General features: G+C 37.8%; 1 protein-coding gene across 17 annotated transcripts in view; it reads left to right on the top strand.

Moving 5' to 3' along the window:
• The window catches only part of AKAP9 (A-kinase anchoring protein 9), a 209,264-nt gene that overhangs the window by 165,111 nt on the left and 19,439 nt on the right, over positions 1–24,714 (top strand). For 16 of the 17 annotated variants that reach the window (XM_037019808.2, XM_073238857.1, XM_073238864.1 and 13 more), the window contains 7 exons: positions 9,294–9,434; positions 9,908–10,399; positions 10,800–10,863; positions 10,957–11,078; positions 11,621–11,812; positions 12,080–12,268; positions 19,186–19,330. In XM_037019808.2, the coding sequence (XP_036875703.2) occupies positions 9,294–9,434; positions 9,908–10,399; positions 10,800–10,863; positions 10,957–11,078; positions 11,621–11,812; positions 12,080–12,268; positions 19,186–19,330 (1,345 nt within the window). The remainder of the gene's footprint in view (positions 1–9,293; positions 9,435–9,907; positions 10,400–10,799; positions 10,864–10,956; positions 11,079–11,620; positions 11,813–12,079; positions 12,269–19,185; positions 19,331–24,714) is intronic. The other variant, XM_073238860.1, reaches the window with a different exon arrangement.

Here is a 24,714-nt window from a genome sequence, read left to right as displayed (position 1 = left end):
TTCTCTGCATCTCTGTCAGCATGTTCATGATTTTTATTTTGAATTCTTTTTCAGGAGGACTAGTTAGGTCTGTCTCCTTCTCAGGTGTTGTCTCTGTGATCTTTGTCTGCCTGTAGTTTTGCCTTTTCATGGTGATAGAGATAGTTTGCAGAGCTGGTACAAGTGACCGCTGGAAGAGCTTCCCTTCTTGTTGGTTTGTAGCCTTTTCCTGGGAGAATAGCGACCTCTAGTAGCTTGTGCTGGGCAGCTGTGCGCAGACAGGGCTTCTGCTTCCCGCCCAGTTGCTTTGGGGTTTATCTCCGCTGTTGCTGTGGGCTTGGCCTGGCTGGGGCTGTTCCTCCAAAATGGTGGAGCCCCGTTGGAGGGGGAGCAGCCAGGAGACTATTTATCTCCGTAAGGGGTCTCTGTGCTCCCTGCTGCCCAGGGGGTTAGAGTGCCCAGAGATCCCCAGATTCCCTGCTTCTGGTCTAAGTGACCTGTCCTGCCCCTTTAAGATTTCCAAAAAGCACTCTCCAAACCAAAACAACAGCAGCAACAATGAGAGAGGGAACAGAAAGAAAGAGAAAAAAAAAAGGAAAAAAAAGGAAAAAACAAGCGATTTTTTTTTTTTTTTTTTGTCCTCAGGTGCCGGTCCCAGGCACCCGCTCACTGGTCCTGCTGCCCTGTCTCCCTAGCACCAGGGTCCCTGTCCTTTCAAGGCTTCCAAAAAGCACCCACCCACCGGTCCCGCAGGGAAGGAACGCTCAATATTCTTTGTCCTCAGGCACTGGTCCCACGCACCCGCTCACCAGTCCCGCCGCCCTGCCTCCCTAGCACCGGGGTCCCTGTCCCTTCAAGGCTTCCAAAAAGCACTCGGCAAAAAGAGAGAAAAAAAGGGGAAAAACGCGCGATTTCTTCCGTCCTCAGGTGCTGGTCTCAGGCACCCACCCACCGGTCCCACAGGGAAAAATGCGGGATATTCTTTGTCCTCAGGTGCCGGTCCCAGGCACCCTCTCACCAGTCCCGCCGCCCTGCCTCCCTAGCACCGGGGTCTCTGTCCCTTTTAGGCTTCCAAAAAGCACTCGCAGAAAAGAGAAAAAAAAAGGGGAAAAACGCGCGATTTCCTCTGTCCTCAAGTGCCGGTCTCAGGCACCCGCCCACCGGTCCCGCAGGGAAAAACGGGGGATATTCTTTGTCCTCAGGCGCCGGTCCCAGCCACCCGCTCACCAGTCCCGCCACCGTGCCTCCCTAGCACTGGGGTCCCCGTCCCTTCAAGGCTTCCAAAAAGCGCTCGCCAAAAAGAGAAAAAAAAAAAAGGGGAAAAACGCGCGACCTCCTCCGTCCTCAGGCACCGGTCTCAGGCACCCGCCCCCAGGTCTGGCAGGGAGAAACGCGGGATATTCTTTGTCCTCCGGCGCCGTTCCCAGGCACCTCCTCTCCGGTCCCGCCACCCTGCCTCCCCAGCAACGGGGGCCCGTCCCTCTAAGGCTTCCAAAAAGCGCTCGCCAAAAAAAAAAAAAAAAAAAAAAAAAAAACCGCTCCGGTTTCTCTCCACCCGCCGGGAGCTGGGGGGAGGGGCGCTCGGGTCCCGCCGGGCTGGGGCTTGTATCTTACCCCCTTCACAAGGCGCTGGGTTCTTGCAGGTGTGGATGTGGTCTGGATGTTGTCCTGTGTCCTGTGGTCTCTATTTTAGGAAGATTTTTCTTTGTTATATTTTCATAGCTCTATGTGTTTTTGGGAGGAGATTTCCACTGCTCTACTCACGCCGCCATCTTGGCTCCGCCCCCGTCTCGTTTGATTTTTATACTTGATTTATATGTGGATCCCACATTTCTCCCTTTATTATTATTATTATTATATATATTTTTTTCAGAATGCAGATTCTTTTATTATACACACTTCACAAATTAAACTGATTCTCTAAGATGTGTAAGTAACTTATCCACAGTCCCAGAGCTAGAAAGTAGAGAAGCTAAGATTTGAACCCAGGCTGTCTAAGGCTCACATGCTTGAGTTTCTGCTCTGTGTGTGTGTGTGTGTGTGTGTGTGAGATTTAACTTCTTCCACTGTTTTGGTGTTTTGCTGGTTTGTTGACTATTTTTTCATTTTTTCTTTTTTTTTTTTTTGGTATCTCTTTTTTTTTTGAGAGGTCATCTCTCATATTTATTGATCAAATGGTTGTTAACAACAATAAAATTCTGTATGGGGAGTCAACGCTCAATGTACAATCATTAATCCACCCTCAGCCTAATTCTTGTCAGTCTTCAATCTTCTGAAGCATAACGAACAAGTTCTTACATGGTGAACAAATTCTTACATAGTGAATAAGTCCTTACATGGTGAACAGTAAAAGGGCAGTCATCACAAAAACTTTCGGGTTTGATCATTCATTATGAACTATAAACAATCAGGTCAAATATGAATATTCATTTGATTTTTATACTTGATTTATATGTGAATACCACATTTCTCCCTTTATTATTATTATTATTATTATTTTTCTAATAAAATGCTGCAGTGGTAGGTAGATGCAAGATAAAGGTAGAAAACATAGTTTAGTGTTGTAAGAGAGCAAATGTAGATGATCAGGTGTGTGCCTGTAGACTATGTGTTAATCCAAGCTAGACAAGGGCAACAAAACATCCATGGATGCAGAAGATTTCTCTCAAAACAGGGGGGATGAGGTTCTAAGCGTCACCTCTGTTGATACCCAATTTCTCACCTGATGGCCCCCCTGCGACTGTGCCTGTCTTAGGTTGTTCCTCCCTTGAGGAATCTTACCCGTCTCTGGCTAACCAGTCATCTTCCGGGGCCATACAGGGAGATGTAAAGTTGGTAAGTGAGAGCGAAGCCATATTGTTTGACAAGGTTAGCTTTTTACTTCTTTGCAGATTTATGCCCTGTGGCTTCTATGCCCAGCATTTGTCTTGAGGTATCATTACCACTTGGACGAATTATGATACTCGGTAAATTCGATGTGAGACATGAATTCTATTTAAGGGTTGTAATTAGGAAGGAAGAAGAAAAGCTATAGAGGTAGCAGATGGAAGAAAACATGGGAGGATTGATTATTTCTTTGACATATCTTCTTGTAGAGTAACTTAAGCATGTATAGGTTTTGAACTACTAATTAAATTGTGCACACACATTAACATAATAGGAATACAGTTACATGCTGTGCAGAAGATTTTCAGCTTAATATAGTCCCACTTGTTCATTTTTGCTGTTGTGTTTTCCTTGCCCAGGGAGATATGTTCAAGAAGAGGTCACTCATGTTTATGTCTAAGAGGTTTTTGCCTATGTTTTTTTCCATACGTTTAACTGTTTCATGACTTACATTCAGGTCTTTGATCCATTTTGAGTTTACTTTTGTATATCGGGTTAGACAATGGTCCAGTTTGATTCTCCTACATGTAGCTGTCCAGTTTTGCCAGCACCATCTGTTGAAGAGACTGTCATTTCACCATTGTATGTCCATGGCTCCTTTATCAAATATTAATTGACCATATATGTTTGGATTAATGTCTGGAGTCTTTAATCTGTTCCACTGGTCTGTAGCCAGTACCAAATTGTCTTGATTACTATGGCTTTGTAGTAGAGCTTGAAGTTGGGGAGTAAGATCCCCCTTCCTTTATTCTTCTTTCTCAGGATTGCTTTGGCTATTCGAGGTCTTTGGTGTTTCCATATGAATTTTTGAATTGTTCCAGTTCATTGAAGAATGCTGTTGGTAATTTGATAGGGATTGCATCAAATCTGCATATTGCTTTGGGCAGGATGGCCATTTTGACGATATTAATTCTTCCTAGCCACGAGCATGGGATGAGTTTCCATTTGTTAGTGTCCCCTTTAATTTCTCTTAAGAGTGACTTGTAGTTTTCAGAGTCATTCACTTCTTTGGTTAGATTTATTCCTAGGTATTTTATTCTTTTTGATGCAATTGTGAATGGAACTGTTTCGCTGATTTCTCTTTCTATTGGTTCATTGTTAGTGTATAGGAAAGCGACAGATTTCTGTGTGTTAATTTTGTATCCTGCAACTTTGCTGTTTTCCAATATCAGTTCTAGTAGTTTTAGGGTGGAGTCTTTAGGGTTCTTTACGTACAATATCATGTCGTCTGCAAATAGTGACAGTTTAACTTCTTTACCAATCTGGATTCCTTGTATTTCTTTGTTTTGTCTGATTGCTGTGGCTAGGACCTTCAGTACTATGTTAAATAGCAGTGGGTAGAGTGGGCATCCCTGTCTAGTTCCCAATCTCAGAGGAAATGCTTTCAGCTTCTCACTGTTCAGTATAATGTTGGCTGTGGGTTTATGATATATGGCCTTTATTATGTTGAGGTACTTGCCCTCTATTCCCATTTTGCTGAGAGTTTTTATCATGAATGGATGTTGAATTTGGTCAAATGCTTTTTCAGCATCTATGGAGATGATCATGTGGTTTTTGTCTTTCTTTTTGTTGATGTGGTGGATGATGTTGATGGATTTTCGAATGTTGTACCATCCTTGCATCCCTGGGATGAATCCCACTTGGTCATGGTGTATGCTCCTTTTGATACACTTTTGAATTCGGTTTGCTAATATTTTATTAAGTATTTTTGCATCTACATTCATCAGGAATATTGGTCTGTAATTTTCTTTTTTGGTGGGGTCTTTGCCTGGTTTTGGTATTAGGGTGATGTTGGCTTCATAGAATGAGTTTTGGAGTATTCCCTCCTCTTCTATTTTTTGAAACACTTTAAGGAGAATGGGTATTATGTCTTCTCTGTGTGTCTGATAAAATTCCGAGGTAAAACTGTCCGGCCTGGGTGTTTTGTTCTTGGGTAGTTTTTTGATTACCGTTTCAATTTCTTTGCTTGTAATTGGTTTGTTTAACTTTTGTGTTTCTTCCTTGGTCAGTCTTGGAAGGTTGTATTTTTCTAGGAAGTTGTCCATTTCTTCTAGTTTTTCCAGCTTACTTGCATATTGGTTTTCATAGTAGTCTTTAATAATCCTTTGTATTTTTGTGGAGTCTGTCATGAATTTTCTGTTCTGATTTCTGATTCTGTTGATTTGTGTTGATTCTCTTTTTCTTTTAATAAGTTTGGCTAGAGGCTTATCTAAATTTGTTAATTTTCTCAAGAACCAGCTCTTGGTTTCATTGATTTTTGCTATTGTTTTATTCTTCTTAGTTTTCTTTCTTTCTTCTCTGATATTTGTTATGTCCCTCCTGCTGACTTTAGGCCTCATTTGTTCTTCTTTTTCTAATTTCGATAATTATGATGTTAGACTATTCATTTGGGATTGTTTTTGTTTCTTCAAGTGTGCCTAGATCACTATATACTTTCCTCTTAAGACTGCTTTCGCTGCGTCCCACAGAATTTGGGGCTTTGTGTTATTGTTGTCATTTGTTTCTATATATTCCTTGATCTCTACTTTAATTTGTTCATTGATCCATTGATTATTTAGGAGCATGTTGTTAAGCCTCCATGTGTTTGTGAGCCTTTTTTTTTTCTTTGTAGAATTTATTTCTAGTTTTATACCTTCGTGGTCTGAAAAATTTGTGGGTAGAATGTTCCATGTGCACTTGAGAAGAATGTATATCCTGTTGCTTTTGGATGTAGAGTTCTATAGATGTCTGGTAGGTCCATCTGTTCTAGTGTGTTGTTCAATGCCTGTGTGTCTTTACTTATTTTCTGCCCGGTGGATCTATCCTTTGGGGTGAGTGGTGTGTTGAAGTCTCCTAAGATGAATGCATTGCAGTCTATTTCCCTCTTTAGTTCTGTTAGTATTTGTTTCACAAATTCTGGTGGTCCTGTGTTGGGTGCATATATATTTATAATGGTTATATCGTCTTGTTGGACTGAGCCCTTTATCATTATGTAGTGTCCTTCTTTATCTCTTGTTACTTTCTTTGTTTTGAAGTCTATTTTTTCTGATATTAGTACTGAAACCCCTGCTTTCTTCTTGCTGTTGTTTACCTGAAATATGTCTTTCCATCCCTTGACTTTTAGTCTGTGCTTGTCTTTGGGTTTAAGGTGAGTTTCTTGTAAGCAGCATATAGATGGGTCTTGCTTTTTTATCCATTCTCTTACTCTGTGTGTTTTGATTGGTGCATTCAGTCCATTTACATTTAGGGTGACTATTGAAAGATATGTACTGATTGCCATTGCAGGCTTTAGATTCGTGGTTACCAAAGGTTCAAGGTTAGCCTGTTTAGTATCTTACTGCCTAACTTAGCTCACTTATTGAGCCGTTATATACACTGTCTGGAGATTCTTTTCTTTTCTCCCTTCTTTTTCCTCCTCCTCCATTCTTTATATGTTGGGTGTTTTGTTCTGTGCTCTTTTTAGGGGTGCTCCCATCTAGAGCAGTCCCTGTAGGATGCCCTGTAGAGGTGGTTTGTGGGAAGCAAATTCCCTCAGCTTTTGCTTGTCTGGGAATTGTTTAATCCCGCCATCATATTTAAATGATAGTCGTGCTGGATACAGTATCGTTGGTTCAAGGCCCTTCTGTTTCATTGCATTAAATATATCATGCCATTCTCTTCTGGCCTGTAGGGTTTCTATCGAGAAGTCTGATGTTAGCCTGATGGGTTTTCCTTTATAGGTGACCTTTTTCTCTCTAGCTGCCTTTAAAACTCTTTCCTTGTCCTTGATCCTTGCCATTTTAATTACTATGTGTCTTGGTGTTGTCCTCCTTGGATCCTTTCTGTTGGGGGTTCTGTGTATTTCTGTGGTCTGTTCGATTATTTCCTCCCCCAGTTTGGGGAAGTTTTCAGCAATTATTTCTTCCAAGATACTTTCCATCCCTTTTCCTCTTTCTTCTTCTTCTGGTACCCCTATAATATGGATATTGTTCCTTTTGGATTGGTCACACAGTTCTCTTAATATTGTTTCATTCCTGGAGATCCTTTTATCTGTATGTCAGCTTCTATGTGTTCCTGTTCTCTGGTTTCAGTTCCATCAGTGGCCTCTTGCATCTTATTCATTCTGCTTAAAAATCCTTCCAGAGTTTGTTTCATTTCTGTAATCTCCTTTCAGGCATCTGTGATCTCCCTCCAGACTTCATCCCATTTCTCTTGCATATTTCTCTGCATCTCTGTCAGCATGTTTATGATTTTTATTTTGAATTCTTTTTCAGGAAGACTGGTTAGGTCTGTCTACTTCTCTGGTGTCTCTGTGATCTTGGTTTGCCTATAATTTTGTCTTTTCATGGTGATAGGAATAGTTTGCAGAGCTGGGACGAGTGACGGCTGGAAGAACTTCCCTTCTTGTAGGTTTGTGGCCTTCCTTTCCTGGGAGAACAGCAACCTCCAGTGGCTTGTGCTGGGTAGCTGCACGCAAACAGGTCTTTTGCTTCCTGCCCAGCTGCTATGGAGTTTATCTCCGCTGTTGCTGTGGGTGTGGCCTGGCTCGGGCTGCTCTCCAAAGTGGTGGAGTCGAGTTTGAGGGGGAGCGGCTGGGAGGCTATTTATCTCCATAAGGGGCCTCCGTGTTCCCTGCAGCCCAGGGGATTAGAGTGCCCAGAGATCCCCGGATTCCCTACCTCTGGACTACGTGTCCCGCCCTGCCCCTTTAAGACTTGCAAAAAACACTCGCCAAAACAAAACGACTTCAAAAACAAAAGAAAACAAAACAAAATGGCCGCTCATTTTTCTTTATTCTCCGGCGCCAGCCTCAGGCACCCGCTCACCGGTCTTGCTGCCCTGTTTCCTTAGTATTGGGGTCCCTATCCCTTTAAGACTTCCAAGAAGCGCTCCCCAAAACAAAACAACAACAAAAAGAAAAAAGAAAAAAAAAGTGGTCGCTCGCTTTTCTTTTGTTCTCCGTCACCGGCCTCCGATACCCGTTTGCCGGTATTGCTGCCCTGTTTCCCTAGTATTGGGGTCCTTGTCCCTTTAAGACTTCCAAAAAGCACTCACCACACCAAAAAAACAACAACAACAAAAAATAAATAAATAACTAAAGAAGATAAAAAATTTAAAATAATGGCGGCTCGCTTTTCTTTTGTTCTGCAGCACCAACCTCCGATACCCGCTCGCCGGTCTTGCTGCCCTGTTTCCCTAGTATTGGGGTCCCTGTCCCTTTAAGACTTCCAAAAAGCAGTCACCACAACAAAACAACAACAACAACAAAAAAGTGGCCACTCGCTTTTCTTTTGTCCTCCGGCACCAGCCTCTGGTACCCACTCACCGTTCTTGGTGCCCTGTTTCACTAGTATCCAGGGCCCCGCGCATGCACTGTGTCTGTGCTCTGGCCTGGATGGCTGGGGCTGGGTGTTCAGCAGTCCTGGGCTCCCTCTCCCTCCCGCTCTGACTCCTCTCCTCCTGCCGGGAGCTGGGGGAAGGGGCGCTCGGGTCCCGCTGGCCGGGGCTTGTATCTTACCCCCTTTGCGAGGCACTGGGTTCTCGCAGGTGTGGATGTGGTCTGGATGTTGTCCGGTGACCTCTGGTCTTTATTCTAGGAAGAGTTGTCTTTGTTATATTTTCATAGATATATGTGGTTTTGGGAGATTTCCACTGCTCTACTCATGCCGGCATCTTGGCTCCGCCCCCCAGTTGTCCCTTTTAAACAGTAGAAAATACCAAAATATATTAGTGTTCTACTGAATTAACTGTGAGTGATAAGTGATTAGCTTTTGTAGATTTTATACCTAATAATAGATCTCATGCTTTCCTAGGAAAATTTTGTATTGTAAGTATACTTAAGTAAAGGTCTGCAATCACAGTTATTTCTTAACACAGGGCATGTATGAAAGGACTTTAATCTTTAAATTCTCACTTTACATCTTTATAATTTTGAATAGTAAATGCACTCTGATAAACACCGGGAAATTAACTGAAATAGCAGGTTCTATACATACTTAGTTTATTTTGCAACGGATAATACTACTTTTCATTGACTAGGCTTTTTCCTCCTAGCTAACTGGAACTATGAATTGTAATTGTAGTAATATTAATATTGTAATGTGACTTCATATATATAAACTTTCTAAGAAATATCTCTGTAACATCTGGTCTCTTGAGGAACATGATATAAAAATGAAAGATTTTTGGTTAAAAAAATCTTTATTAATAATTAAAAATTTTTGAAGATATATACTAATGATATGCTTTACCTTTCATTCCTGGAAAACCATTCTTTTCTTACTGTCTCAAAATGTACAATGATGGTTCTGAAAAGTTTCCCTATTTGTTGAAAGAACATGGATCATTTTAACCTCTTTTATCTGTAGGCAGTCATTCCTGAACAAGCATCATTAGAATGTGTAAGTGCCTTGAACTTGACTGTATTTTTTGAAAATGATATGTTCCACATGTTTTCCACTGCCATTCAGACAACTGTGGAGCTAATTCATACCAATGAAGAAAGTGAAATTTTTGGTCAGCTTGAGGCCCTTCGGGCTGAGTCAGCAGTCACCAAAGAAGAACTTGCCAGTTACAAAGAGAAGGCAGAAAAACTTCAAGAAGAGCTTTTGGTAAAATAAGTAATTTGGCTGCTAATTTTCTTATTTCTACCTATGTTAATTTCATTCTTTTCTATAAACCCAGCCCTATAACTTAAAAGCTAGAAAAAAAATCTTTTGTGAATTTGATTAAAATTTACTATACATTTGTTTACTAGCATCTTCATTTTCCTTGGAATGTTTGTGAGGAAGATGATTTTAATCTTTAGTCAGTTTATGGAGGAGGAGAAAGATAGATGTTAAAGGGAATTTTATCCTATGAGAAGCAAAAATAGAGTCTTTGATAAAATGGTTTCACCCCTATCGTATCTGTGACCATACATATATACAATTATATGTGGAAACTATGAGTGTTTCTGAAATGGTTTCCTGTTATTCTGAGGAAGATGAACATATTAGTATGAATTATACTCTCTCCTCTATTGTAAATTCTGTATTTGATATTTTCAACTCAATGTCTTACTGTTCTATTCATTATGTTTTAGATAAAAGAAACAAATACAGCATTTCTTCAGAAAGATTTAACCCAAGTTAGGGATCAACTCACAGAGGCAGAAGAGAGATTATCTTACTTCTTAAAAAAAGAAGTTAAGACCAAGATACAAGACAACAGAAAAGTCTGCATATCAGAGCCGCTTCCTGTTAAAGTGGGTAAAAGCTCTGCATCCCAGACAGAGGGGACTCTCAAGGGTAATAGCAGCAGTCAGACTCCACAAGTTCTTGTTAGAAATGCAGGAATCCAAATTGATTTACAGAGTGAATGTTCATCAGAAGAAGTCACTGAACTAATAAGTCAGTTTACAGAAAAAATTGAGCAGATGCAAGAATTACATGCTGCTGAAATTTTGGATATGGAATCCAGACATATTTCTGAAACTGAAACCTTAAAGAGGGAACACTATGTTGCTGTTCAGTTGCTGACAGAGGAATGTGGTACCTTGAGGGCAGTGATACAGCAGTGTCTGAGATCTAAAGAGGTATTTGTATTTTATAATACATTATTTTTTCAACATATTGTGATTTTTCTTAAAATTCTGTTTTTAAGAGAAAAAGAAATTTGCAGTAATCTCTTCCTTATGATAAAATTCTAAATCTTTGTATTGTGTACGGTCATAATAACTTTAAAGAAAGTTCCCATGCACGTTTGGAACCTGATGTTATTGTTCCTTATTTCCTGAATGTCTCTTCTCATTGCAATATATGAAGGAAAAAATTAAAGACTTGTTGGAAACCATGGATAGTTTGATTTATTGTGAAAGGTGTGACAGATTTGAGTTTTGTGAGGTTTTGGTAGCATTACAAAATAACACTATTCATTGGAGTCTATTTTTAGTAAGGCAAAACATATTACATGACTTTTTGTTTTCTTTAAATTAGGGATCCTCAATTCCTGAATTAACACATTCTGATGCCTACCAAACTAGAGAAGTATGTTCCAGTGGTAAGTTATATAAATTTCTGGAATTTTTAGAGTACTTTTTAATAAGTGCTTGTTTCTTCTTAATAGGCTATGGTACTGTTTTCTTTATTTTAGATTCTGGATCTGACTGGGGTCAGGGAATTTACCTTACACAAAGTCATGGATTTGACACAGCATCAGAAGGCCAAGGAGAAGAAGGTGAAAGTTCAACAGATTTGTTTCCAAAGAAAATAAAGGTACTATAAGATATTTCTTAGTAAAACTTAGCCAGTGGAGTTTCTATTTTAAACATAGTTTATTAGTGGCTATATAGTAAGATTCTGTCTGAAAAAAGAATTGCAGAGCTCGAAGGAATCTTGGGGAATATATTCAGTTTTATTTTCGTATTTTGCAGATAATTTAAGTACAGTATATTTAATAATTAAATGTATAAAGATTTTTTAATAATAATTTTTAATTCCTGATATTTTTGTTTGCCTAAATTAGTAAAGCCATCTGCAGGACTAGAATTTATCTCCCACATGTTTCTTTTGATCAAATTAGTGTGTACTCACTAAATCCAGAAGAATACATTAGGTAAATAGAAGGAACTTAGGGATGAGAACCACACAAAATCATGGGCTGTCTTCTGGGATTGGCTTCCCCCTTCATAGGAAGAAGGCATTCATTAATGGTAGGCTGGTGGTTCTTTCTGCAGTGGCTTTTCTATATCAGTCTAACTAGGTAAAACTATTTTGCTCAATATTAATTCTCTTTGTTCGTCTGACTTGTTTTCTAGGGATTGCTGAGAGCTGTCCATAATGAAGGCATGCAGGTGCTCTCTCTCACTGAATCTCCCTATGGTGATGGAGAGGACCATTCTATTCAGCAACCTTCAGAATCTTGGCTAGAAGAGAGAAGAGCTTACCTCAGTACAATCTCATCTCTTAAGGATTTAATTACCAAAATGCAAGTGCAGAGAGAAGCCGAGGTACTCAAATTATGCATCTAAATTGTTTTATAAGATTATCAATAACAAGACACTTTGCAAATTAAGTTTTTGTCTTTTATGATGTATTCTCACATGAATTATTAATATATATTGTTTAAATGTCCCCAAGCAACACACTTGAAAATAAATTCATAGGCTCTTAGGCTTCTAATATTTATTTTTAGTTAGTAGATAAATACCATTTTTAAAACATTTTTGAAACACGCTTATTTGAAAACTAACTTTTGTTTTTTTATACTCTGTTAGATTTATGATAGTTCTCAAGCTCCTGAGAGCTTCTCAGACTGGCGAGGTGAACTTCTGCTTGCCCTTCAGCAAGTTTTCTTAAAGGAGCACAGTGTTTTACTAGCCGCATTTCAGACTGAGCTGACAGCTCTAGGTACTCGAGATGCAGTTGGATTATTAAACTGTTTGGAACAGAGAATACAAGAACAGGTATCAAATTCAAACTTAAAACTTTAAAACAAAGAATGCTTTTAAAGTGTAATAAGGAGATGAGTTATTGATTAGTTTTAAAGTAAGTCTAAAGGTTAAAATTTTAACAGGTGCCATTAAGAACATTTAGGAGCAAATCACTAACTGTTTTATCTTCTTTTAGAAAATAAGCAAGATGGGAAACTAATACACTGAGCTAATTATCCAATTTAGGAAGTTAGAAAAAAAACAACAACAACAATAATCCCAAAGGAAAGATATAGTCAATATTTATTATCTTTAGTATTTAGATTCTGTAAATTTGCCATGAATGCTGAGCTGTTGCTAGTAAGAGAAATGAAGGAAAAAGTTCATGTGAGCTCCTGGACACATTGTTGTCAACCAATCAATCAGTACATAACTGTTTTATGCATGTTTCTATTTAAAGACACCTTATTTACTGCACATATTCAGTTCATTAACATTGGACTTACAACTAACAGCAGTATAACTCATTTCTATTTTTCTAAGAAGTTGTCCATTTCTTCTAGGTTTTCCAGCTTTTTAGCATATAGGTTTTCACAGTATTCTCTAATAATTCTTTGTATTTCTGTGGGGTCCGTTGTGAGGTTTCCTTTCTCGTTTCTGATTCTGTTGATGTGTGTTGGTTCTCTTTTTCTCTTAATAAGTCTGGCTAAAGGTTTATCTATTTTGTTTATTTTCTCAAAGAAACAGCTCTTGGTTTCATTGATTTTTTCTATTGTTTTATTCTTCTCAATTTTATTTATTTCTTCTCTGATCGTTATTATGTCCCTACTTCTGCTGACTTTAGGCCTCATTTGTTCTTCTTTTTCCAATTTCGATAATTGTGACATTAGATTATTCATTTGGGATTGTTCTTCCTTCTTTAAATATGCCTTGATTGCTATATACTTTCCTCTTAAGACTGCTTCCGCTGCGTCCCACAGAAGTCGGGGCTTTGTGTTGTTCTTGTTATTTGTTTCCATATATTGCTTGATCTCTATTTTAATTTGGTCATTGATCCATTGATTATTTAGGAGCATGTTGTTAAGCCTCCATGTGTTTGTGGGCCTTTTTGCTTTCTTGGTACAATTTATTTCTAGTTTTATACCTTTGTGGTCTGAAAAGTTGGTTGGTAGAATTTCAATCTTTTGGAATTTACTGAGGCTCTTTTTGTGGCGAGGTATGTGGTCTACTATGGAGAATGTTCCATGTGCACTTGAGAAGAATGTGTATCCTGTTGCTTTTGGATGTGGAGTTCTATAGATGTCTATTAGGTCCATCTGTTCTAGTGTGCTGTTCAGTGCCTCTGTGTCCTTACTTATTTTCTGTCTGGTGGATCTCTCCTTTGGGGTGAGTGGCATGTTGAAGTCTCCTAAAATGAATGCATTGCATTCTATTTCCCACTTTAGTTCTGTTAGTATTTGTTTCACATATGCTGGTGCTCCTGTGTTGGGTGCATATATATTTATAATGGTTATATCCTCTTGTTGGACTGAGCCCTTTATCATTATGTGATGTCCTTCTTTATCTCTTGTTACTTTCTTTGTTTTGAAGTCTATTTTGTCTGATACTAGTACTGCAGCACCTGCTTTTTTCTCCCTGTTGTTTGCATGAAATATCTCTTTCCATTCCTTGACTTTTAGTCTGTGCATGTCTTTGGGTTTGAGGTGAGTCTCTTATAAGCAGCATATAGATAGGTCTTGTTTTTTTATCCATTCAGTGACTCTGTGTCTTTTGATAGTGCGTTCAGTCCATTTACATTTAGGGTGATTATCGATAGGTATGTACTTATTGCCATTGCAGGCTTTAGATTCGTGGTTACCAAAGGTTCCAGGTTAATTTCCTTACTATCTAAGAGTCTAATTTAACTCACTTAGTATGCTGTTATGAACACAATCTAAAGGTTCTTTTCTATTTCTCCTTTTTCTTCCTCCTCCATTCTTTATATATTAGGTATCATATTCTGTACTTTTGTCTATCCCTCGATTGACTTTGGGGATAGTTAATTTAATTTTGCATTTGCTTAGTAATTAGCTGTTCTACTTTCTTTACTGTGGTTTTATTACCTCTGGTGACAGCTATTCAACCTTAGGAACACTTCCATCTATAGCAGTCCCTCCAAAATACACAGTAGAGATGGTTTGTGGGAGGTAAATTCTCTCAGCTTTTGCTTATCTGGAAATTGTTTAATCCATCCTTCAAATTTAAATGATAATCTTGCCAGATAAAGTAATCTTGGTTCCAGGCCCTTCTGCTTCATTGAGTTAAATACATCATGCCACTCTCTTCTGGCCTGTAAGGTTTCTGCTGAGAAGTCTGATGTTAGCCTGGTGGGCTTTCCTTTGTATATGATCTTATTTTTCTCTCTGGTTGCTTTCAATAGTCTGTCCTTATCCTTGATCTTTGCCAGTTTTATTACTATATGTCTTGGTGTTGTCTTCCTTGGGTCCCTTGTGTTGGGAGATCTGTGGATCTCCATGGCCTAAGAGACTATCTCCTTCCCCAGACTGGGGAAGTTTTCAGCAACTACCCCCTCAAAGACACTTTCTATCCCTTTCTCTCTCTCTCTTCTTCTTCTGGTATCCCTATAATGCAAATATTGTTCCTTTTCAATTGGTCACACAGTTCTCAATATTCTTTCATTCTTAGAGATGCTTTTTTCTCTCTGTGCCTCAGCTTCTTTGTATTCCTCTTCTCTATTTTCTGTTTCATTTATCATATCCCCCTCTGTATCCTGCTTTTAATACTCTCCATCGTGCTCTTCAGTCATTGGATCTCTGACCTGAATTCATTCCTGAGTTCTTGGATATCTTTCCATACCTCCATTAGCATGTTGATGATTTTTATTTTCAACTGCCTTTCAGGAAGAGTCGTAAGGTCCATGTCATTTACGTCTTTCTCCGGAGTTATATTAATTTTACTCTGGACCAGGTTCCTTTGGCGTTTCATATTTGTATATGACACCCTCTAGTGTCCAGAAGCTCTATTCTGGAGCTATTCAGCCCCCGAAGCAATGTCAGGTGTCGCAGGGGAGTGGTATTGGTGCTTGGGGAGAGGAAAGAGCTGTTCCCCTCTTCCCGGCTGCTGTGCCTGTCTCCACTGCCAGAACCAGTGGGCGGAGCACACAGATATAAGCTTTTGTTCCAGAGCAGCAGGATATGGATCCCTGCTTTCCAGAAGCGGCCGGAATCCCAGTCTCCCCTAGAACTCTGTCTGTCCCAGCTTTCCAACCCCTTAATCAGAAGAGTATGATGAAAGCACCATGAAAAGTAGGTTTGTGCCCCCAGTGCAGATCTCTGGAGCTAGGTATTCAGCAGTCCCAAGCCTTCCACTCCCTCCCTGCTCCGTTTCTCTTCCTCCACCAGTGAGCTGGGGTGGGGGAAGGGCTCGGGTCCCAGCAAGCCACAGCTCTGGTACTTACCTCATTTGGTGAGGTGTGCTCTTTTGTCCAGGTATGTGCAGTCTGGCTCCGTCCTCTTTCCTGTTGCTCTCTCAGGATTAGTTGCACCAACTATATTTTCTAATTATATCCAGTTTTAGGAGGAAGCCTCTGTCTCTCCTCTCATGCCACCATCTTTAATCCTGTCTGCTATAACTCATTTTTAAATGAAGCCATCTAACACACATATTTCCTGTCCTAAAATACAACTTTTTTGTGCTTAGGAACACTAGATAGTGCATCATCACTATGCATTGGGACCATTTTAACAACAGAATCACCAATAGAAAGCACAAAATTACAAGACAACACAAGGACACTTATTTACATCAGGATAAGAAGAAGGCAGAGTGTCACCTTGTTCAACATCAGCTAGGAACATGCACATCTAGCAGTTTAAATGTTTTACCACCCTGTGCATTTTTGTGAATGACTAAAAAAGCAACACAAGTATTGATTTTGGGGTGACAAATAAATATGAGTCAATAAGTAAATCCATAAATATGTAATCCAGAAATAATGAGGCCTAACTGTAATAAAAAATAGTTAATGAAATACATACACTGGGAGGATAAAAATGTTGAAAGTTGGTTCTTTGAAAGGCTAATAAAATCTTTTCTAAGGAATTGAAAAAGGTAGCGCACACTTTTAAAATAAATGAGCAAGAGATCATAAAGATATAGCTGAGATATAAAAATAATAATAATTCATGTCAATTCAGAAATAGGTGAAATGGGCAGATTTTCTAGAACAATATCACTTGGTCAAAACTCATTCAGGGAGAAATAGAAGACCTGAAAAGACCTGTAACTAGTAAAGGAATCAAATCAGTAGTTAAAAAATTCCTCGCAACACTTAGCACCCAGACCTTGATTCTTAACACATTCTCCATTAAAAGGAGCTAGGATTCTTTGGAGAAATGGTTAATTCTAGGGGGCTGTTACAGGGAAAGTGCAAGATTAACCTGGAGTATCTTGTTTTGCTGACAAGGAATTGCTCAGAGAATGAAGGAGATATGTCCAAAGATCACAGAAGCAGCTTGAAGGAGTTCCCATTGGCAAGATTTGGAACAATCTGAACATCAAATTAAAAAATGATAGTGATGGATTTTAAACGAAAGAATAAAATAAGAATCCATGAGTTCATATTGATTTAAACAAATAAGAATTCTTTCTTATATTGAATGCCAATTTCTGTGAAGAAATGATGGAATTAGTAAATCACCCTTTATTAAACACTATAGTAATAATCAACTAAAGCAATAATCAGCAATGGGTGCTAAAACTATTAAAGAAAAATTTGATCAGAAAAGTATATTTATATATTCTCACAGTAAATCCTGAGAAAATCTTTTTCATTTACAAAAGGAAAAGCAATAACTTTACAGTCAAGAAACCTTGCCAATACTATGTTAAATAAAGGATCAGTTAACTGAGCAGTAATGAAACAAGCATATGTCATATACTTCCTGATATGAAGGACACAGCATTACTTTCATGTGTAACCAAAATCTACTCATTAGGACATACCAGACCAAAACAAATTGAGGCTACTATACATCTTACCAGAATGGCCAAAACAAGAATTAGTGACAGTGCCAAGTGCTGGTGAGGATGCAGAGAAATTGTATCCCTCATGGATGACTGGTAGGAATGTAAAATGTGAAGGACACTCAGGAAAATCATCTAGCAGTTTCTTAAAAAGTTAATTATATACTTACCATATAACCTAGAAGTCACACTCATAGGTATTGAATCAGAGAAAAATGAAAACTTATGTCTCCATAAAAATCTGTACATGCATATTCATAGCACTTTTATTCATAATAGGTAAAAACTGAAAAAAACCAATGTGCTTTGCAGGTGAATGGATAAACAAATTGTAGTGCATCCATACAATGAAATACTACTCAGCAATCAAAAAGGAAGAAATTTAATGATGACCTCAACCTCTTGTATGTTATGTAACAATTGAAAAGATAAAGTTATAGTGATAGAGACCAGATCAGTGGTTGTTGGGTTAGCACTGGAGAGAGGATGTAATCTCAGAGGAATTTCTTTGTGGTAATGAGACAGTTCTGTACCCTAAAATGCAGCTTAAAAAATTAAATAACTTCATACTTTAAAATACCTTTAAAAAAAACTGAAAGTAAAAAGGAATTTCTTGAACTAAATAAAGGATCCACCTAGTGAAAACCTACAAGCATCTCATCTGATAGTTTAATGTTAGAAATATTCCTTAACAAAATCTTCTGTAGCTTGTTGAGCCTCCTCCTAAAGATCTAGCTAGCAAAGCAGAGCAAGAAACTTAAACAAATAATGATTGGGAGTGAAGAAGATCCTTTATCTACTTATATAGAAAACTGAAGAGAATCTATACACAGATTTTTTATGTTAGGTAAAGTTCAGTAATTTTGCTGGATAAAAGATGAAGATGTAAAAAACTGATTTGTCAACAGCAAAATATAATTTAAAAAATAGTTACAATAGCATTAAATGACAAATTCCTAAAAATACACAAGCTATTTTTTTCAGAAGCTCATGAATAAAAAAGAAAATCTGAGTAGACCTGTAACAAATAATTAAATTAGTAATTTCAAAATTTCTCACAAAGAAAAACCTTAGATTAGATGCGCTCACTGGTGAATTCTACCAAATATTTAAAGGATTAGTACCATTCTTTCACAAACTCTTCCTAAATAAAGAAAGGACACTTCCCAACATATTCTATGAGGCCAGTATTGCTTTGATTCTAAAACCAGACAGACATCAAAAGAAGAGGAAACTATAGATCATATAGCCAGTGAGAATAAAACAACCAATGGAAAAAATGGGCAAATGGTATAAATATGTGCACAATAGAGTATCCAATAAATATATGAAAAGATCTCAAATTTAAAAAATTGTATTTGTCATACTATGACATAGTATAAAACATTGAAAATGAGTGTAAAGTATAACTACATGTGTCAGTCTGGATGGTTCAACATGTCAAGTGGAAAAGGCAAATTCCACATGAATACAGTGTGTTGTCATTTATATAATGCATTAAAACCTACAGAACAGTTCTAGAACAGTTCTGTATATTGTTTAGTATATGTGGTATATGTGACATAATATACAGAGTGCATGAAAATAATACTAAACTTAGAATTTGGTTACTTCTCCAGCAGGTGATGCAGAGGAGGATGTGTTCAGGGAGTTGTACATGGAGCTTTAGCTGGATAGGTCCTATTTCTTAGGCCAAATATAGGTGTTTATTTTTATTTATATTTTATTGTGGGTTTGAATAATTTCAAAATAAATTTAAAGATTAATAACTAGAAAGTAAACCCTAATGAACAGGAAGAGAAAATGAGTATCTTTCCAAAACTTCAGTAAATGTATTCCATTTATTCTTTTTCAGATTCCCAATTGTGAACGTTACTATCTTTACAACTCTCCTCACTTGATTTTTTCACTTTGCTTTGTTACAGAGTATTGAATATCAAACAACAATAGAATACCTCCAGAAAGCAGATAGAAGGAGTTTGTTATCTGAAATTCAGGCACTGCATGCTCAAATGAATGGTAGGAAAATGACTCTGAAAACAGAACAAGAGAATGATCAACCAAGCCAAGGTATGCTGTATGACAGGCTCATTGGGTGACACACATAGGTGAAAGGATTTCACTTTGTTTCTTTTCTTAGTATTTTTTAGTTAAAACATATTTCCTTTTAGTCGCATTTTCTTCTTGTTCTTGTATCAGGGAGATAATTTACATTAATTACCCTAGTGATTAAAGGATTGTCCAGTTGGTTTTAAACAGAAATATTTAATTTACAATGAACAGGCATTGCCTTTATCTGGTTGTTTAGCCCATTCAGTTCATTATCTTTCTTTGTTAATGAAGCTTTTTGAAAATCACTTTAAAAAAATCCACAATGAGGGCAACTATTTCTTTTTGAATCCTTATGTGAAATTATATGAATTATCCTTATGTTAACTGTAACATACATACAGAAAAGTAAAAAATGTGTAAATAAACAGTATAGCAATTTATTAAATGAGTGTCTGTGGGAACATCATCCATGTCAAGTATCCCAAAAGCCCCCTTCCTAAACACATGCTCCTCTATGGGAACCTAGAGGTAACCATTATGCTGGTGTTTCTTTAGTTACACTACCTGTTTATATATTCTGAAACCATATAAGTTTCAACTTTCTCCTGCTTTGAGCTGTGTCTCTGTGTATATTGTGTCTTGCTTCTTTCATCTCTAATATTCTTCTAAGTTAACTGCATTTATTGTTCATTCATTTTTGCTACTGTGTAGAATTCCCTTCTGTGGATATTTCACAGTTTATATATTCAGTGTGTGGTTGAACATGTGAATCGTTTCTTCCTTTTAGTTACTGCAACCAGTGCTGTTCTGCATATTGTTACACTATGATTCTGCTGCATGCATGCATGAGTTTTCAAATTTATTAGATAATACCCAAACTGTTTTTCAAAGTAGTCATATTAATTTGTTTACTTACTAGCTGTATATGAGAGTTTTGTTTCTTCACATCTTTGACAGCAGATGATATTGTCAGACCTTTGTTGCCAATCTGGTGGGTATGCAGTGGATTGTGATTGTGATTTTTTTTTGGTATCATTAAAATACAATTACATGAGCAACACTGTGGTTACTAGATTCCCCCCATTATCAAGTCCCCACCACATACCCCATTACAGTCACTGTCCGTCAGCATAGTAAGATGCTATAGACTCACTACTTGTCTTCTCTGTGTCATACTGCCTTTCCTGTGCCCCCAATCTACATTATGTGTGCCAATTGTAATGCCCCTTATTCCCGTTCTCCCTCCCTCACGACCCACCCACCCCAGTTCCAAGTCCCTTTCCCTTTGGCAACTGTTAGTCCATTCTTGGGTTCTGTGAGGCTACTGCTGTTTTGTTCCTTCAGTTTTTGCTTTGTTCTTATGCTCCACAGATGAGTGAAATCATTTGGTACTTGTCTTTCTCCACCTGGCTTATTTCACTGAGCATAATACCCTCTAGCTCCATCCATGTTGTTGCAAATGGTAGGATTTGTTTTCTTCTTATGGCTGAATAATACTCTACATCTTCTTTATCCATTCATCTACTGATGGACACTCAGGTTGCTTCCATTTCTTGGCTATTGTAAATAGTGCTGTGATAAACATAGGGGTGCATATGTCTTTTTGTAACTGGGCTGCTGCATTCTTCGGGTAAATTCCTAGGAGTGGAATTCCTGGGTAAATGGTATTTCTATTTTTAGTTTTTTGAGGAACCTTCATACTGCTTTCCACAATGGTTGAACTAATTTACATTCCCACCAGCAGTGTAGGAAGCTTCCCCTTTCTTCACATCCTCACCAATGTTTGTTGTTGTTTGTCTTTTGGATGGTGCCCATCCTAACTGATGTGAGGTGATATCTTCTTGTGGTTTTAATTTGCATTTCTCTGGTGATTAGCAATGTGGAGTATCTTTTCATGTGCTTGTCACCATCTGAATTTCTTCTTTGGAGAAGTGTCTGTTCAGATCCTCTGCCCATGTTTTAATTGGATTATTTGCTTTTTTGTTTGTTGAGGTGCATGAGCTCTTTGTATATCTTGGATGTCAACCCCTTATCGGATATGTCATTTATGAATATATTCTCCCATACTGTAAGATGCCTTTTGTTCTAATGAACATTTTTTATTTTGTTTCCCTTGCCCGTGGAGATATTTTCATGAAGAAGTTATTCATGTTTCTATTAAAGAGAGTTTCGCTATGTTGTCCTCTAAAAGTTTTATGGTTTCATGACTTACATTCAGGTCTTTGACCCATTTTGAGTTTACTTTGGTGTATGGGGTTAGACAGTAATCCAGTTTCACTCTCCTACATGTAGCTGTCCAGTTTTGCCAACACCTGTTGTTGAAGAGGCTGTCATTTCCTCATTGTATATCCATTACTCCTTTATCATATATTAATTGACCATATATGCTTGGGTTTATATGTGGGCTCTCTAGAGAGTCTCTTCCACTGGTCCATGGGTCTGTTTTTGTGCCAGTACCAAATTGTCTTGATTACTGTGGCTTTGTAGTGGAACTTGAAGTTGGAGAGCGAGATCCCCCCAGCTTTATTCTTCCTTCTCAGGATTGCTTTGGCTATTTGGGGTCTTTTGTGGTTCCATATGAATTTTAGAAATATTTGTTCCAGTTCATTGAAGACTGCTGTCGGTATTTTGATAGGGATTGCATTGAATCTATAGATTGCTTTAGGCAGGATGGCCATTTTAACAATATTAATTCTTCCTACCCAAGAGCATGGGAGGAGTTTCCATTTACCTGTCATCTTTAATTTCTCTTAAGAGTGTTGTGTAGTTTTCAGGGTATAGGTCTTTCACTTCCTTGGTTAGGTTTATTCCTAGGTATTTTATTCTTTTTGATGCAACTGTGAATGGGATTGTTTTCCTGATTTCTTTTTCCGCTAATTCATCTTTAGGGTATAGGAATGCAACAGATTTCTGTGTGTTAATTTTGTATCCTGCAACTTTGCTGAATTCAGATATTAGTTCTAGTAGATTGGAAGTGGATTCTTTAGATTTTTTATGTACAATATCATGTCATCTGCAAACAGGGACAGTTTAACTTTTTCCTTTCCAATCTGGATGCCTTTTATATCTTTGTATTGTCTGATTGCCATGTCTAGGACCTCCAGTAGTATGTTGAATAAAAGTGGAGAGAGTGGGCACCCTTGTCTTGTTCCTGATCTTAGAGGAAAAGCTTTCAGCTTCTTGCTGTTAAGTATGATTTTGGATGTAGGTTTCTCATATATGACCTTTATTGTTTTGAGGTACTTGCCCTCTTTACCGATTTTGTTGAGAGTTTTTATCATGAATGAATGTTGAATTTTGTCAAATGCTTTTTCAGCATCTACAGAGATGATCATATGGTTTTTGTCCTCCTTTTTGTTGATGTGGTGGATAATGTTGATGGATTTTCGAATGTTCTGCCATCCTTGCAACCCTGGGATGAATCCCACTTGATCATGGTGTATGATTCTCTTGATGTATTTTTGAATTCAGTTTGCTAATATTTTGTTGAGCATTTTTGCATCTATGTTCATCAGGGATATTGGTCTGTATTTTTTTTTGTGTTGTCTTTGCCTGGTTTTGGTATTAGAGTGATGCTGGCTTCATAGAATACGTTTGGAAGTATTCCCTCCTCTTCTCTATTTCTTGAAAAACTTTAAGGAGAATGGGTATTATGTCTTCTCTAAATGTCTGATAAAATTCAGTAGTGAATCTGTCTGGTTCAGGAGTTTTGTTCTTTGGTATTTTTTTGATTACCAATTCAATTTCATTGCTGGTAATTCATCTGTTTAGATGTTCTGTTTCTTCCTGGGTCAGCCTTGGAAGGTTATATTTTCTAGAAAGTTGTCCATTTCTTCTAGGTTGTCCAGTTTGTTAGCATATGGTTTTTCATAGTATTCTCTAATAATTCTTTGTATTTCTGTGTTGTCTGTCATGATTTTTCTTTTCTCATTTCTGATTCTGTTTATATGTGTAGATTCTCTTTTTTTTCTTAATGAGTCTGGCTAGGGGGTTATCTATTTTGTTTATTTTCTCAAAGAACCAGCTTTTGGTTTCATTAGTTTTTCTATTGTTTTATTCTTCTCAATTTTATTTATTTCTTCTCTGACATTTATTATATTCCTCCTTCTGCTGACTTTGGACCTCATTTGTTCTTTTTCCAGTTTCAGTAATTGTGAATTTAGACTATTCATTTGGGATTGTTCTTCCTTCTTTAAATTGACTTAGATTGCTATATACCTTCCTCTTAGAACTGCCTTTGCTGTAGCCTACAAGCATTGGGGTGTTATGCTGTTGTTTTCATTTGTCTCCATATATTGCTTGATGTTTTAATTTGGTCATTGATCCATTGATTATTTAGGAGCATGTTAAGTCTCCATGTGTTTGTGAGCCTTTTTGTTTTCTTTCTACAATTTATTTCTACTTTTATACCTTTGTGATCTGAGTTGGTTGGTACTATTTCAGTCTTTTTTAATTTACTGAGGCTCTTTTTGTGGCCTAGTATTTGGTCTGTTCTGGAAAACGTTCCATGTGCACTTGAGAAGAATGTGTATCCTGCTGTTTTGGGTGGAATGTTCTATAGATGTCTGTTAGGTCCATCTGTTCTAGTGTGCTGTTCAGTGCCTCTGTGTCCTTACTAATTTTCTGTCTGGTTGATCTGTCCTCTGGAATGGTGTGTCGAAGTCTCCTAAAATGAATGCATTGCCTTTTATTTCCTCCTTTAATTCTGTTAGTATTTGTTTCACATAGATAGGTGCTCCTGTGTGGGTGCATAGATATCTATAATGGTCGTATCCTCTTGTTGGACTGACCCCATTATTATTATGTAATGTCCTTCTTTGTCTTGTTACTTTCTTTGTTTTGAAGTCTATTTTGTCTGATACAAGTACTGTGACACCTGCTTTTTCTCCCTATTGTTTGTATGAAGTGTCTTTTTCCATCCCTTCACTTTTAGTCTGTGTATGTCTCTTGTAGTGAGTCTCTTGTAGGCAGCATATAGATGGGTCTTGCTTTTTTATCCATTCTATTACTCTTTGTCTTTTGATTGGTGCATTCAGTCCATTTACATTTAGGGTGATTATCGATAGATATATACTTAGTGCCATTGCAGGCTTTGGATTTGTGATTGCCAAAGGTTCAAGGGCAGCTTCTTTACTATCTAACTGTCTAACTTAACTCACTTATTACACTATTTTAAACACAGTCTGATGATTCTTTATTTCTCTCCCTTCTTTTTCTTCCTCCTCCACTCTTTATATGTCAGGTGTTTTATTCTTTACTCTTTGTGTTTCCCTTGACTGATTTTCTGGATAGCTGATTTTATTTTGCCTTTTATTAGTATTTAGTTGGCCTACTTTCTTGGCTGTGGTTTTATTTTCAGCTATTTAGCCTTAGGCATACCTCCATCTAGAACAGTCCCTTTA

This window comes from Manis javanica, chromosome 6 (genome assembly GCF_040802235.1).
Source record: "Manis javanica isolate MJ-LG chromosome 6, MJ_LKY, whole genome shotgun sequence".
Lineage (NCBI taxonomy): Eukaryota > Metazoa > Chordata > Mammalia > Pholidota > Manidae > Manis > Manis javanica.
Note: the sequence above shows the minus strand (reverse complement) of the source record. Positions and strands in the feature narration are given on the sequence as shown.